This window comes from Bicyclus anynana, chromosome 1 (genome assembly GCF_947172395.1).
Source record: "Bicyclus anynana chromosome 1, ilBicAnyn1.1, whole genome shotgun sequence".
NCBI classification, from domain to species: domain Eukaryota; kingdom Metazoa; phylum Arthropoda; class Insecta; order Lepidoptera; family Nymphalidae; genus Bicyclus; species Bicyclus anynana.
Window position 1 is genome coordinate 10,629,973 of NC_069083.1, and position 17,143 is coordinate 10,647,115.

At 35.1% G+C, this 17,143-nt stretch overlaps 1 protein-coding gene and 1 long non-coding RNA gene across 2 annotated transcripts in view; one reads left to right on the plus strand and one right to left on the minus strand.

The window, feature by feature from the left end:
* Positions 1 to 288: 288 nt before the first annotated feature.
* Positions 289 to 17,143, minus strand: part of LOC112050915 (RING-box protein 2) — a 45,840-nt gene continuing 28,985 nt past the window's right edge. Inside the window, exon 2 of the mRNA XM_052891411.1 lies at positions 289 to 589. Within this exon, the coding sequence (XP_052747371.1) occupies positions 408 to 589 (182 nt within the window). The 3' untranslated portion in view covers positions 289 to 407. The remainder of the gene's footprint in view (positions 590 to 17,143) is intronic.
* On the plus strand, positions 6,859 to 7,492 carry LOC128199915 (uncharacterized). Its single transcript, XR_008252434.1, has 2 exons — positions 6,859 to 7,061; positions 7,276 to 7,492. It is a non-coding gene; the product is annotated as an uncharacterized LOC128199915 (long non-coding RNA).

Genomic DNA, 17,143 nt, shown 5'->3' on the forward strand with positions numbered 1-17,143 from the left:
AAATTTTAATAAAATTCTAGTATTTTTTTAATTTTAATGATACGGGGTGCAAGAGTGGACCTAAAATGGACTCCTTCTCTCTCTCTCTTCTTCTATCTCCTTTAGAAAGTTTTCAGCGCATAAAAAAAATAAAACTAAGAATAAAAAAATATTTTGCAATGGCAATGGAGTGCTTTATCGCAAAAAATCAAGTCGCAGAGCAATTTTATGTATTACAAATTCGCATAGATTCGCAGTTTTATGTTGACACATTTATTTTTTCAGGTCAAGCTATTCCAAATAAACACCTACAAATACATACATCCTTTATTTATCAATACTTACACACGAGTACAATAACATACACAGCACGACAGATCAACGATTCTTCTAGAAGTATGTACGACCGGCAAGTGGCATTTACTTGCCTACTTGCCCATCCGTTGTATCGACCACTCTTGTTGGCACAGCGGACAACGGTTGTTCTGTTTCACCCAGAGGGACATGCAGCAGAAATGGAAGCTGTGGTTGCATTCGCCCCATACCACCACGCAGTCCTGCTTGCCGTATGAGTCCTTCTTGCTTTCACCCTGGCATCTCAGACAGGCATCTGTGAACAATGTTTTAGGTCATTATTTTTTAATACTGCGATAGGCTCTGCGATCACACATAGAGTAACAGAGTAACTGAGGGTCATCGATTATTGGATTTCTGAAAATAAGAAACCTATTTGACCATAAGCCACCAAGCTGCTCCAATGCGGGCTGTAGGCCGATAATGTCCATCTATGTTATGTCCACTATCAAAATATGATCATCAGCTGGTCTATTCACTAACTTTGATTTATTAGCCACCTTATATAATTAACATCAAGTCAATAAGTACTCGTACAACCGAAATATTTGTATTCCGTAAATTAACGTCAATTGCAATGTCACACACACACGGTTAGTAATTTTGATCTGTCAGCAATAAACAAGGTAATAGTGAATACGAAATAACGTCATCTAAGGATCACTTGCAATAGCTTGTTGGTAATTTAAAACTAGATTAGGTAGTGCGTCGTCTTATGTTTTATAACGAAAAATTATGATTTAATGAGTCGCTGATTATAGGCCTTATTAGAAGGCTCAAAGTCACTCAGCGGGCGATGGAGCGAGCTATGCTTGGAGTTTCTCTGCGTCATCGAATCAGGAATGAGGAGATCCGCAGACGAACCAAAGTCACTGACATAGCTCAGCGAGTCGCGAAGCTGAAGTGGCAATGGGCAAGCCACATAGTTCGAAGAGCCGATGGTCGTTGGGATCCCAAGGTCTGCTGGACTTGCTGGATTGAACCCACAGGATATCAAGTGGGTTGCAGGGAGCCACTGGATGCTGGCGGCTGGAGACCGTTGTGCTTGGAGGTTCATGCAAGCGGCCTATGTCCAGCAGTGGACGTCTATCGGCTGATAAGGTAAGGTAGGTAACTAGGTAAGGTAAGGAAACGAAAGATTGCCTGCCTGAAATTGTGAAGTTTCGCGTTACGTTTCACCCTTAGACCATTAAAAAGAAAGGACCTGCATCGTAATCGTAAAAAACGGCCAAAAACTTGTAGTTTAGTAAAAGATGGAGTAGCGTTTCATTTGTAAATATTTCTACCATAATTTTATCAAATTTGTCATAAAAACGATTTCTAAAAAGAATCGATACCTTTGACGGAACAGCAATAAATCGATTACGTAATCGAACATTCTATATATATATATATATATTCTGTGGATAGTCTAAGCGCTGCGTTGGTAAGTCTGTGTAAAAATTAAGCGTGTGTGTATTGCGAGTCAATTATATAGTTGTGTGTAGTGTATGGACACAGAATATACTTAATGGTGTTAAATGTTTTCGATGTGTGAGTTTACCTCGTCCCCCTCAAAAAACGACAGACTTTTTTGTTGGTGAATTTGGGTGCGAAACAGGTCCATTCTTTTTAGTGGTCTAAGCGTTTCACCATTATTATAAGTACAAAGATTTATCTAATTAATGTATTTTTTTAAGTAACGATTGCTGTTCTATAAATAGATAGCTTGCAGTGAAACACGATTGCGCTAATCAATACTCAAGTGCAATGATGTCCATAACGAAACAGATAAGTGTGGTCGATTAAAAAAATACCGTTTCCGCTGGTAGTTTCCACTTCCATAGTGAAATATTTACGTAGGTATTACGTAACTTGTAAATGTACACGTCTGATCGCATGAAAGGCATTGATATTTCTTGTTAAAGAAATGAGAATTCCATTTACTTAATAGATATGCGCATCTATTGAGGTTTACACGAGTTCTTTAGAATAAGGTGCATTTTATTAACTACAGATGTGAAATGTTTTCAGAGCAAGGAAACAAAATATTTCAATATCACTACATGGTATAAAACAAAGTCGCTTTCAGTTTCCCTATTATCCCTATATCTCTTTTTTTTTTTTGTTTCTTTACAAGTTAGCCCTTGATTACAATCTCACCTGATGGTAAGTGAAGATGCAGTCTAAGTTGGAAGCGGGCTAACTTGTTAGGAGGAGGATGAAAATCCACACCCCTTTCGGTTTCTACACGGCATCGTACCGGAACGCTAAATCGCTTGGCGGTACGTCTTTGCCGGTAGGGTGGTAACTAGCCACGGCCGAAGCCTCCCACCAGCCAGACCTGGACAAATTAAAAAAATCTCAATCTGCCCAGCCGGGGATCGAACCCAGGACCTCCGTTTTGTAAATCCACCGCGCATACCACAGCGCCACGGAGGCCGTCAAAAATTTTCTTTGTATGCTTAAATCTCTAAACTTACGCAACGGATTTTCGGTTTCTTTATTAGATAGAATGGTTGAAGAGGAAGGTTAATATGTATACTAGCGACCTACCCCGGCTTCGCACGGGTGCAATGCTGATACTAAATACACTACAGAAATACTGGTTGGATATAAAAACATAGCATCCGACTCCGGCTTCGCACGGGTATCACACTAATATTATAAAGGCGAAATTTGTGTGTGTGTGTGTATGTTTGTTCCTCCTTTACGCTGCGGCTACTGAAACGATTCGGGTGAAATTTGGAATAGAAATGGATTTTATTCTGGATTAACACATAGGCTACTTTTCATCCCGGAAAATTCATGGTTCCCGTGGGATTAGTGAAAAACAGAATTCTACGCGGGCGAAGTCGTGCGCGTCGCTAGTGAATTATATAAGAGTTTTGGTTTTTGACGACGTCATTTCTTATGCGTAGGATGTGCGTAGGTCACACAAAAGGGTGTGACAGATGTCCAATTAAAAAAATTTTGAAAATTATAATTTCACAAAATTTACTTGAAAACATACGCTGTTAAAATTTAGTGCTGCTAGCTGCTGTTCTAGTGTTAAAAAAACTTGGTTCAGTACATCCAGAGATAACCCCATACAGTATCACAAACTTTACTATAATATTAGTATGTATAAAAGTTTAGATTCACAGAGTCTAATGCTGATTGCCGAGTAGTTGTATTACCAACAAGAAAGCATTAACAAAAATTTCGACTTTCAGAGGGGGGACTTTCACCTCATTCAAAGTGATCAATAGGTACAAAATATTATCATGGTTGTATTTTTATCATGTAAGTCGGTTATATTTTTGTTTCAATAATTACAATATTAGCAAAGATAAATTCAGTCCCCGCCAAGCATTCGATTTCAATTAGTTTTCTAATACATTGTATCGTTGTATAGCGTAACTCATAGACGCAAACTGATCTGTAAACAATTGCAGATGCAAGAATGCAACAACAATTATTAAAAGACAATTAATTAGAAAATTAATACCTAGTTACTGCAAAATAATCATAAAACAATGTTCAATTATCAGTATTGAGTTTTAATTAATATTGCATAACTATTGAAACAATCTTAATTCCTAAAGCAAAATATATTAATCGTATTATGGAATCTACTAATATTTTATTCATAGATTGTACCGCGTCAAGAGGTTTGAAGACGCAGAAAGAGTCGCAAAGACGCAAATGCAAGAATGCATGTAATTATCATAACAGAATAAGAATTATAAATTACTTTAATAAATACAATATAATTAATAAACAGTAGTTACGCAAACGATAATAGAATCAATCCATTCATTTGTTTTATATAATGCTTTAAGTATGTATTTTTTTAACGTTTTCAGAAAAAAACTTTAATAGTTGAGAATTTTACTCAATAGTTGAGATTTTCTTGATGGATATAAAAACCATTACTTTAAAATGCTTATTCAGATTGTATCTAATACCGCAAGTACCTATCTAACATCAGCATGAATAATAAAAACGAAATAAACGTAATCTGGCTGGTAAATGGCTTAAAAAGTTGTTTATAAACATTATTTTTTTCATGTTTTTTTTTTTGCATTAGTGATGTGGTTTCGTAGATTACCAAAGTAACGAGAAAATTTGATAAAGATCTATCTGCAGACCTTATTTTTATACGATGTCTATAAAAATTCGACGCATTTGAAAATAATTTTTTCACCTTTCATTTGGCGCTAATGTAAGTGTTCACCTCAGATGAAGCGTAGATACAGGGTTCTTGAGTTATCATTTTTCAAAGCATATAAATGAAAAATACTTGATTGTCTACTAATAATTTTTCTTCAAAAAATTATTTTTGAAATGTGTCACAACAATGTTTATTGTAATGTCTTTTATTATGAAAGTCATCTGTAGACTCTAACGCCTTGTTTTTCTTCACTTTTAGTGAAACATAATTATTAAAAAAAAAAATACCGACTTCAGAACATTAACGTATACATATAATATTAGTATATAGAAGTATATACAGAGTCTAATGCTGATTGCTGAGCAGCGTATTACCAACAAGAAAGCATTAACACAAATTTCGCTGGTAAAACCGCGAGGCGAGGCGGCGGCTAGTCTATACTAATATTATACAGAGATAGTGAGATTGTAGGGGGTAATCTCTTGATCTACTTAACCGATTTTAAATATTCTTTTACCAATAGGAAGCCTCGTTATTTGTGAGTACAATTGCTATATTTTATCCCCATATTCCCACGGGAACGGGAACTACGCGGCTAAAACTGTGGGGCGTCTTTTAAAATATTACAAAGAGGTAAAGTTTGTGGTAGCACCGGATGACATTTGTTACATAGAATCTTAATTTCGTATATATGTCAACTAGCATACGTCAAAGATAGTGAATTAGCCTGCTACTGGCCTATTCACTGTTTTCGTGTTTATTATCAACCTATTAAAATAAACATCAAATCAATTGACAACATATACTGCGTGATATCCACCAGTAATTTCGTATAAGAACTAGCATACGTCAAAGATACTGAATAAGCCTGCTATATGCTTAACTATATTATTATTACTACCGACACTTTATACTCTTACCACGGGGTACACAATAAATACAATAGGTAATTAGAAAAAACATATCATTAGCATAGCATAATAAAATGGCAACTTATTTCACGACGTAAACAAAGACGTAATCTATATCTAAGGCACAGACATCTTGAAAAAAAGGTAGATTAGTTCTCTTGTCATAAAGAAGTTTCACGTGTATGTGACTTTCCAGGTATTTCGTCTCTGACGTTGAATAGAATGTTTGAGATGCAGAACGTTTGAGATGCTGCGTACGCGAGGCGACTGATCTAATTCAGTTATTTTTAGATTTCAGATAACTCACGTATGAAACCAATGAATGATACTGACAACAAGAATGAAGATTTTTACTTCAATCAGATAAATAAACATCAGATAGACAATAATTTTCAAAGCTGGCGTTTTCGCAAGTGTATTAGAAAGTGATAATCAACATTTAAAAAAGTAATATAAAAATGTCCTCTTACAATTAATTTATTTGTTATAATATAATGTTATTTGTCTATTTTAACTTACTCATTATCATCAACCCATATTCGGCTCACTGCTGAGCTCGACTCTCTTCTCAGAATGAGAGGGCTTAGGCCAATAGTCCACCACGCTAGCCCAATGCGGATTGGCAGACTTCACACACGCAGAGAATTAAGAAAATTTTCTGGTATGCAGGTTTCCTCACGATGTTTTTCCTTCACCGTTTGAGACACGTGATATTTAATTTCTTAAAATGCACACAACTGAAAAGTTGGAGGTGCATGCCCCGGACCGGATTCGAACCCACATCCTTCGGAATTGGAGGCAGAGGTCATATCCACTGGGCTATCAAGGCTCCCCATTAACTTACTATTAAACTAATTTTAAAATACTAAAAAAGTATTATTCTAATAAAATGGAATATTAACGCCTTAAGGTGATAATAATTAAAATCATAACATTATCGCCATATCACATTATGGTGCATTGGAGCAGCGTGGCGGGTCTATACATAACGAAGAAGGATATACAAGCTGAAAATCAGCGCTGTATGCTTATAGGGAGCGTATAGCAATATGCTGAGCTAGGACCTTTTTCTAGGGTATGCCACATATCGCAGGGATATTATTCTTAAATATTTGTGATGTGTGACAATAAAGATATGTTCTTTCTTTCTTACTTTTTGGCGTAAAAATAAAATCAGAAAGGGGGAGAAAGTTTGTATGGAAAGTGCTTCATTTTTCATGGTAAATTTGTAAATGTAAAATGATTAGTGAACTATTTATTTATTTAACTTTATATAAAGTAAGGGTTGAAAGTTTACATCGATTTTCACGGGACGAAGTCGCGGGCGTCCGCTAGTATTTTGTATAAGTATTGGAATGGCACTCACACAAACAACTTCTGTGTGTAAGTATCGAAGGCGCCTTCGCTTAATGTTTCACACCGATAAACAGAAACCTTAATGCATACACTTTTTGCCAGTGTGTGTGTTTGCATATATATATATTATAAGTAATGTAAGTGTGTGCCGGCTTCGTATTTGTGTGTGTCTGTAGGCTGACATATTCAGGTTGATCAGTGGTAGTAAACCTTACTGAAAACAAAATTTTATAATTTTAAAATGGATGGGCAAAACTGTATGGAAATATGTCGTGAAACAATATCATATGCAAGGCGAATGATTTGAATAATCAAACAAAATATAGGTAAGTACATTTCTTTTCGACAAACGATAATTTACATTAGAAAGAAAAATCGTAATTTTTTGTTAAGATTTCTATTTTATCAATCCAATTGTTTTTAAAGCATCCAATATTTTTAATAAATTACAATATGTGAATTAGTTACAAAAGTACAAATCAATTTCAACTTAAACAAAAATCATATTAAATATTACATTGTGAAAAATGTTTGTTATAGCTGGCGCACCTACGAATGGATTATACGCGCGCTTTTCTTCCAGTACTTTTCCATTAAAACCTTGGCGCATCCATAATTTGAAGCTCATAAATGTATGTTCGCTCCCTCACATTCACAAATTGATCAGTGCTTTTACGCATTTGCAACGTGATAGATGAATAAATTTGGAGCTGATGATTGAAAGAAAAATAAAAATTAAAGGGTTGGCGACCTCGTCTGTTTTGTTTATTATTTTGAAGTAAATATTTGTTGCAAAACAAACAAACAACGATAAGCGATAAGACAACCATGCCATACGTATCTTACTTTTCTGCTGTTTTTTTTTTAAATTTTCATTGTAACTTTATTTTTTTATGCAATAAAGAATTAAAATAAATAAACAACACGAACATGACGGCCGCGTGGCGCAGTGGGCAGTGACCCTGCCTTCTGCATCCACGGTCGTGGGTTCGATTCCCACAACTGGAAAATATTTGTGTGATGAGCATGGGTTTTTTCCAGTGTCTGTGTATTTATACATTATACTACATATTATAGTATTAATATGTAGTATATAAATATATATGAATATTATAATATCAACTGTCTTAGTACCCATGACACAAGCTACTCTGTTGCTTACTTTGGGGCTAGATAGTGATGTGTATTCTTTAAGTATATTTATTTATTTATAAAAAAAAAATAAAAATATATATATATATTTTCACGCATAAATGATATTTACTGAAAATACTAAGTACGTACTAAATCTTAATAATTATAATATGCTAAACGTAAGGAAAACCAGGCAAAAAATTAGATGGTTTTTGCAAGTAATACTTATTATGGAACTATTTTAAAAATAATAGTACGTCTCTACACTATACTATCGGGTGCTTCAACATTTATTTCTACTTAGTACCTAGCTATAATAAAAAATTGTAATATTAGAGACAGTTATCTGGAAAAAAATCCACGCAGAAAACATCACAATATGCGACACGCAGATATTAGTACAATGTAAGTAAATAGACCCAACCCTCACTACGTACAAATGGCACGTACGTTTAGTTAGTGTGCGCAACATAAATTCTTAATAAGCATTCTTGCCAATGGCGCCATCATGAGACCATATCGCATGATCAACGCGCTACATGATTGCACGCGAAATGTTTAAATGCTGTCAATTTACTTTTATTAATCGCCGTAAAGGCTATTCATCACGTGCATTTCGGCGAAGGTAAGCATTGCATCGCAACCAACCTTCAGGCTTCAATTATTATGTTTATTTTAAAGAGCTAAGTCATAGGTACCACAGACATTTCCATTGTATTTTCAAGTTTAGTATGTCTATTTCATCTGAATGGGTGAGAATAAGAGCCGTGATAACCCAGTGCATATGACCTCTGCCTCCGATTCCGGAGGTGTGGGTTCGAATCCGGTCCGGGGCATGCACCTCCAACTTTTCAGTTGTGTGCATTTTAAGAAATTAAATATCACGTGTCTCAATCGGTGAAGGAAAACATCGCGAGGAAACCTGCATACCAGAGAATTTTCTTAATTCTCTGCGTGTGTGAAGTCTGCCAATCCGCATTGGGCCAACGTGGTGGACTATTGGCCTAATCCCTCTCATTCTGAGAGGAGACTCGAGCTCAGCAGTGAGCGGAATATGGGTTGACGACGATGTCTATTTGTAGAAATTCCACTACGGGAACGGGTCCCGTGGGATTTGCAAAAAACTGAATTCCACGCGGACGAAGTCGCGGGCGTCCGCGTGGATTGAATAAAATGCATTCTACTTAAGCAATGAAACTCTAAAATGCGAAAAATAGCAACATACGAGTACTATCTTTTATATCATTATGTATGTTATAACTGTTGATCAGGTTGAAGGCGGTGCTAACCTAATGCTTTACGTATTCTAGGACTCTAAGGCGCTTATTGTAGAAAATCAATAACATATGACCGTAGCACAGTAATTAGTTATTGATTTTTCAACCATCTAAATTATTTACGTGGTAGAATTTTCTAGCAACCTTTGTGAGAACTTGCCACTATGGATTTTCTGCTATATGAAACAGTCAGTTATTTAGATCCCTTTCTGTAAGATCATGTTGTTGATGACAAATATAATATTATGCCCTTAACCAATATGTAAAGGCCATTTGTAGAACTTTAACCAAATAAATAATATTTACACTGATATAACCCTGAAGTTGTGTGGAAAACTTTTTAACGCATCATGTTTGGCTTAAAATTTAAGAGTCAATTCACCTTCAAACTATGTAAGATCATTGCATATAGGTTCTATGACGAGACCGTGAAGTAAATTTCAAATAGATTCAATTGACACGAACTAGCAGGCAGCGAACGGCAATAAAGCATATTATTCCTTCTGCGCTGCAAGTATCGAAAGTAAAGAAAACTTGGTTACAGTTTAACCAAGCTTTCTTCATTATCATGATTATTTTTTTACATTAGCGAGCGCTTGGCTGCAATCATGCTTAACAGTAAGCGAAATCATCATCATTAGGAGACTCTAAAAGTACACTATAATCAAAGTGATAATTATTGTAAGGTTTGTGGAACTGCCTAGATGTTATGAGCAACATAAACATTACGAGAGTTCTATAGCAAACGAAGCAGTCGCGGTTCACTAATGGGAGACGGCCATAGTGATCAACCAAAGTTTGTAGCCTTTTAGCAAGTTTTAAGCACGGTGGTAGCGAGGGATAAAAAGAGAGGGATATTAAGTGCTATCTAGACTGTCTAACACCAAAGTTGGACACATAATGCGACGAACCAGCAGTATAAAAATTCCACGTTAAAAACTGCTTGTTTTATAAATTTAAAGAACGAAAGATAAATTAAACAATGAAACTATGATTTAAATAAATATATTTTACAAAATGTGTAATTTGGCCGGTGACCTCGACCATCTTGCATGTTTGCTTTTTAGACAATTACGTTTTTGTTGGCATTATTAGGTATACCTATTAATTAGCAAGATTTTTTTGTACATAATTAAAAGGTAACAATTACTATAAGCCAACTGATCTCTGCAAGAAAGATCTATTTATTGAGGCACTTACTCATGTAAGAAATAATATTATTCAATTCTATTCAGTCGTTAGCCTATTACAGCAGAGCGAGGCAGCTAAAAATAAATAGAACTGAGAATGCACTGCAAATAGCAGCCCCTATTTGTGTCGAACAAGTACCACTGCAAGGATGCTATATTACTGGCTATGTAGGTACCATACTTATGACGACCTCTGCGGCGCAGTGGTATGCGCGGTGGATTTACAAGACAGAGGTCCTGAGTTTGATCCTCGGCTTGACCGATAGAGGTTTTCTTAATTGGTCCAGGTCTGGCTGGTTACCACCCGGCAAAGACGTACCGCCAAGCGATTTAGCGTTCCGGTACTATGTCGTGTAAAAGCCAAAACGGGTGTGGATTTTCATCCTACTCTTAACAAGTTAGCCCGCTACCATCTTAGATTACATCATCACTTACCATCAGGTGATATTTTAGCCAAGAAGTAACTTGTAGAGAATAAAAAAAAACTTTGTACACAACTGTAGACATTTTTATTTACACTATTATAAGTTAACGACCTTACCTTAGATCGGTGTTCGTTAAAACACCTCAAAAATTTCTATATGCCCTCAAATACTAGACTGGATGGCGGTCTTGGCGGTACGGACTTCCCGATACGATATAAAAATTCCATGGACCAGAACTATACAAATTTCCAGAAATAACAAAATTCGTTGCTTTATGCCTATGCCTAGTAATTAATTGAATTCACTATTATGTTGCGTAGTTACTGCAAATTGAGCTTTCAAACACGTTTGCAGCTTTTAGAATTCCAGATTTTACAGGAAATTCGGAGATCGACGAAAATAACATTATTCACCGGTTTAGCACCATGTTTATGACCAACAGCGAGCGCGTTTACGTATTCACCTCAACATTTCCTCGTCTAAATCAGCTACAAGATGTGTGAGAATTGTTCTGAGTTAGTTTAAAACTATCCTGGGTAAATCTTTACTAAATATCTTGATTTAATTTTGTTCATCAATTATGAAACAATTTGATACTAAAAAAAAAATACAACCGACTTCAAAACCTAAAAACGTACCCACTAAACTAAAAAGTGAAAAATAACATCATAATATGTTCTACCTGCTGATCAGTATGAAGGCGGTGCTAAGCCGGCGATGTATTAATTCAAGCCATGTGAGAATATCTTTTAGATTTACATTTTGCAGACGGTGTTGTTTCATGTGGTCCTGTCAGAAATGGCTTAAATTAAGACAACACCGGCTAAGCACCGCCTTCATACTGATCAGCAGGTAGAACATATTATGATGTTATTTATCACTTTTTAGTTTAGTGGGTACGTTTTTAGGTTTTGAAGTCGGTTGTATTTTTTTTATTAAAATTTTTATTATTTTTCCATTTTTAGTGTAAAATTTTATCTTAAACGAATACATCAGACCCCTAATGACAGTCACAACCCATCTTGGTACAAATATCTCAGAAATACAAATTAATCAAGCCCAAGCACAAGGTAGCTACCGTAAACCGTTAAGGGGTTCCCTTAATTGACCTTGGTCTTCATCATCAGACCCTTAATAACAGACACAACTCATCTAGGTCGAAAGTTCTCAGCAATACGAATTAATCAAGGCCAAACACAAGGTAGTTACTGTAAACTGTTAAGGAGTTCCCTTAACTGTCCTTGGTCTTCATCACCAAACCCCTAAATGACAGTCACAACCTATCTATGTGGAAAGTTCTCATTAATACAAATTAATCAAGCCCAAACACAAGGTAACTGCTGTAAATCGCCGAGGAGTTCCCTCGTCTGTTTTATGGCTCCATCATCAGATCGATTTTAAACCTTCATGAAATTATAGTGCTTAAAAGTACTAAATGGAAAAGTATACAAACACAGTATACACTCATATAATTTTCGAAAGTTCCCCTCAATTTCTCCAGGATTCCATCATCAGATCTTGACATGATGGCAATGGGACCAAATGGGGACTATACCGTTTCAAACAAAAAAATAATTTTTGAAATCGGTCTAGGCGTCTTTGAGTAATCGGTGTACATACATAAAAAAAAAAAAAATAAAAAAAAAAAAAAAAAAATACCGACCGAATTGAGAACCTCCTCCTTTTTGAAGTCGGTTAAAAATATACAATTTTTGTTGCAATTTTAGTTATCATCATCATTATCAGCCGATGGATATCTAATAATGAACATAGGCCGCCTATATCCAACTAGTTCATCCAACACAAACACCAAACTGAAATCGCTTCATCTATTTGGGAGCTATGGTGCTACAGACAGACAGACAAACACCCCTCTTCTTGCGTCGTTGGTTAAAACTGCTATGCATATACTTGCTCATTATAAATAAGAAAACACAGTTACATAGATGTTAGAAAAACAAACAAGTTAGTAGGCTCTATCATTAAAGCTCAATAAAAAGTCTAGTATATTAAAGCAAGCTTTAAGCTGTAGCTACATATAATATATCTGATTACAAGAGCAACCATCACACACATTCACAACAACAGCCTGTAGAAGCGCGGTTTTTGTTATTAACGCCGCCAACCGAGCGCCTCGCAGACAATTCCTTCTTGATTACAAAATAACGATACTCGTCGGTAACAACGTAATTATTTTTCAATTTTGCTCGGCTCTGTTACACCGTTGTCTAAGCTTTTTGCAAATGAATATAAATAATATTATCGCACAAACTTGACAATGTTAAAACCAACGCCTAGCCCCATTCGCTGAGAGCTTTTTTAACGGATGTTAAAAAAGCGTTCAAATACAACAAATGCATTCCTAAGTATATGTTCACAAGACAGCGTTTGAAATAAATATTGTTGCTGAATTGTGTTCCCAGGAAGTGTAAAAATTAGATCATCATCATCATCAACTCTTATTCAGCTCACTGCTGAGCTCGAGTCTCCTCTCAGAATGAGAGGGGTTAGGCCAATAGTCCACCACGCTGGCCCAATGCGGATTGGCAGACTTCACACACGCAGATAATTACGAAAATTCTCTAGAGTGCAGGTTTCCTCACGATGTTTTTCCTTCACCGTTTGAGACATGTGATATTTAATAACGAATAAAAATATATAATATAAGTAAACACATATTTGTGCATGCGTTCGCCCAGTGCAGTAACTGATTTTGGAGCACTTTTTTCGGTTTTATAGCTACGTAACTTAATAGTATAAAATCTTAGGGTATAGATTCTAAATATTCAGCCATTTTCGTGGAAACACGCTATGTAAAATTACAAGTCATGCTGGATTCTGTCGTCTGACCTTCGCGTTACATAATCGTGTACCTGTTGCAAGGACGGACATTGGCACTTGTATCGCTACTAACTTGCATCGGCATTGCTGTCAACTTTCTGTTAAACAATACTGAATCGCTGTTATTAAAACTAGTAGCCGCCGAATGGTCTGAATTCGGCCTTTTCGGCCACCAAAAAATCTACATTTAAATTAACGTCATTGTCAATTTTGACCATATTTTGACGATCGGACTATGGGTAATATAATCCAAAGAGAATATAATTTTTTTATTTAATAATTTAACGTTTTACTTACTGACGCATTTAAAAAAAATGCTTTATGCACTTCTTCTCTATATAAACTTTAATTGTATCTTTCACGTTCATCCCTTCGTGCCTTTTTTCGTAAATAGGGATGGAAAGCTTTCGCTTCTCATATTATGATAATTATAAAGATACAGTTTTTAGCGTACGTACTTATAAGTATTTCAATTTACATATAGGGCATATCATAATTATCAACCGATATTCGGCTCACTTCTGAACTTGAGTCTCCTCTCAGAATGGGCCAATAGTGCTGGCCCAATGCGGACTGGCAGACTTCACCCATGTAGATAATTAAGAAAACTCTTTGGTAAGCAGGTTTCACGATGTTTTTCCTTCACCGTTTGAGACACGTGATATTTAATTTCTTAAAATGCACACAACTGAAAAGGTGCATGCCCCGGTCCGGATTCGAACTCACACCCTCCGAAATCGGAGGCAGAGGTCATATCCACTGGGCTATCACGGCTCATAGGACATATGCATGCACCTAATTGCTGCCTTTATCATATATCCAAGGTATGAGCCAGCCCTTGACAGTCGTAATCACAGAGATACGAGTATTTCTTGCAATTTTTACGGCAATTAACTATAATAAAAAATAACATTGACATACTTGTGTACGTGATCATCTATCAGCGTTGTTTGAACTTTGTTTCAGTTTCACTCAGTCGTTAGTTAACTTGGTTAAACAACTTGGATGCTAGAACTAAGGCTCATAAGGCCCTTAAAGGCTTACGGCGCTGAGATGAACGACTTATTTATCATATTGTGATGTCGTACTGGAAGTATTTTAGAAATTGGCAATTCTATCAAAAGGTCAATAATATGAACATTTACCATAAGAAATATTTTGTAGTTGAACGTGATGAGTTTCCACTTGACTAATTCCATCAATGAAATGTTATTAATCAAGCAGAAACTCATCATAAACATTACTTTGAATCGTTGGAACGAAAAAAAGAGGACTTTTCGCTTCTACGAAAAGTTCTTTGCAAATAATTAAAATGTGTGCCTTCTTGGTATTACCGGTCTGCGATCTGTAAGATAAAATCTCAAATCATGCTTGGAAATGTAACAAAAAATACGAAGTCAGAAGGAAGTTTTTAATGCAGATGCAATTTAAAGTGATATTCTACATTAAATATGCGTAGCTTTATGTTATATGTCTTAAACACATACAACCGTTATGAAGGTTACAAGATTTTTGTGCTTTACGTGATTGATATAATCGTTCAATATTAATAGTAACTACCTATAGGTACATATAATAAAGTCCTCCGTCGCGTCTGTCGGTCTTGTGTGTCTGACTAAACTCAAAGAATACTGAACGGATATTCACGTGGTTTTTACCAATAGTGAAAAACCTTTTTCATCAAAAGTGTGAAAGTGGTATAGGCATGATTTGTTAAAATTTTGTGAAAAATTATTGATATGGCGATAATTGTTGGAATAATCGGAAAAATTCAAGCCGCTTGGGAGCTTTTATTTATTTTCATAGAAAAGGCTGTTTAATCCCTAAGAGGGATCCGTTTCTATGGATATACCAAAAACATGTATTGATAGAATTTTCCGCTTTTATTGATTTACAAAACGGCCTGAGAAAGTATTTAGATATATTTTATCAGGACACCTTATTATAGATACCCATTTATCTTGAAAAATGGTCACGTACAAGGAAAGATTATATTGATTTTCTATCAAACGAAGTCGCGGGCGTCCGCTAGTCATTAATAAAATAACATAACATAATACAATGCACAAATTGTCTCAGTCAAAACAATAGTAGGAAGGAAAATCATTATTCAAATGTTATTATTATACTCGTATGTATAACGGATATAACGCAATGTACCTACTTGGGTATATAATAAAAGGTTTAATGTTAAGCTCTACACTATAATGGCTCTTCAATTGTTTTTAGAAATACATATATGTACTCATCACAAGCAAATATAAAAATGTAAAAATAACAATATTTTATAGTTATAGATCCAAAACGTAGTCGAATAGAAGATAGAATAATACATATTATTATTATATTTTCTAATCGACTACTTTTTGGAGATATGTCTCCAATTTTCATAAAATTTCTTTCGATGTGAATGAATTATATAAATATGAAATATCAAATGAAAAGGGTTTGCTGTCAGGAATATGAAAAAAATAGTCACGTGTAATTTTTTCAAGTTAATTTCTAATTTTTAGTGCGTGCTAAAAGCGTGTTTTTAGTTTTTCAAACTATTAAAAATTTTTATTTAGAGTTAAATTATTATTATAAGCTTATTACAACCAAAATTTAAATTTGCACTTTTCGTTCACATACTCAATACTAGTGCAATAAATAGTTCAAGTTATTTCAATTAACAGTCAAAATAAAATAAAAACTAAAATCTGAATAAAATGCGATTTTGCAAAAGATGAACTGTGAATTTGATTCACAGTCTTAAAACTCAGGTAATCTGGTTTTGCCCTTGAACAAGTACTTTCGAACATAACCATGACTTTTCCAATAGTGCATCCGCTCAGCATAGCAGTTGTAAACTCTATGAGCGCTGTACGTAGAGTTCACAATCTTATGTCGTAACTTTTCCCTCAACCATCCAGTGGAAACTTTTAATGGAGGCAATTTATCTTTAATGTTTGATAAGATAAGACAGTGCTGTGCAAGCAAGATGCGTGAGACTTGTGCATTTGCATATTATTTATGTGATAATAAATTATCTATTACCGCCTTTTAGGAAATAAACCAAAAATGTGACAATAACGATAAAGTGAAGTTTCGAAATTTTGTATGGAAAAGAACAAAGATTTGAAACGCTGGTGGCCGGCTAGATAATGTAATAATAGATATATGATAAATAGGTATAGGTAATTATGTAGGAAAAAACCGGTTTTTGTAACCAACAAATTATACTAAGTAAAGATACGGCAGCGGTGTACTACCAAACTTACTTTCATAAATAGTTTCTGCTAGGGGTACTTTCTTATTTTTGTTTTTACAATGAACAAAACTTGAAAATGGTTACCAAAATTTTATGAATAAAAGGAATCTTTAAATTAAAGTCAAACTATTTTTATAAAGGGCCCTTTATAAAAATTAGTTGGGGGCCCAAATTGAGGGTGAATGTTTCTCACAAAAGAAAAGAAAATGCTCGCTTAAAATAAACATAACAGTGACTTAACGTATGTAGGATGTTTCTAACTTTTGGGCTCAAGCTTAATCAGGGAAAGAA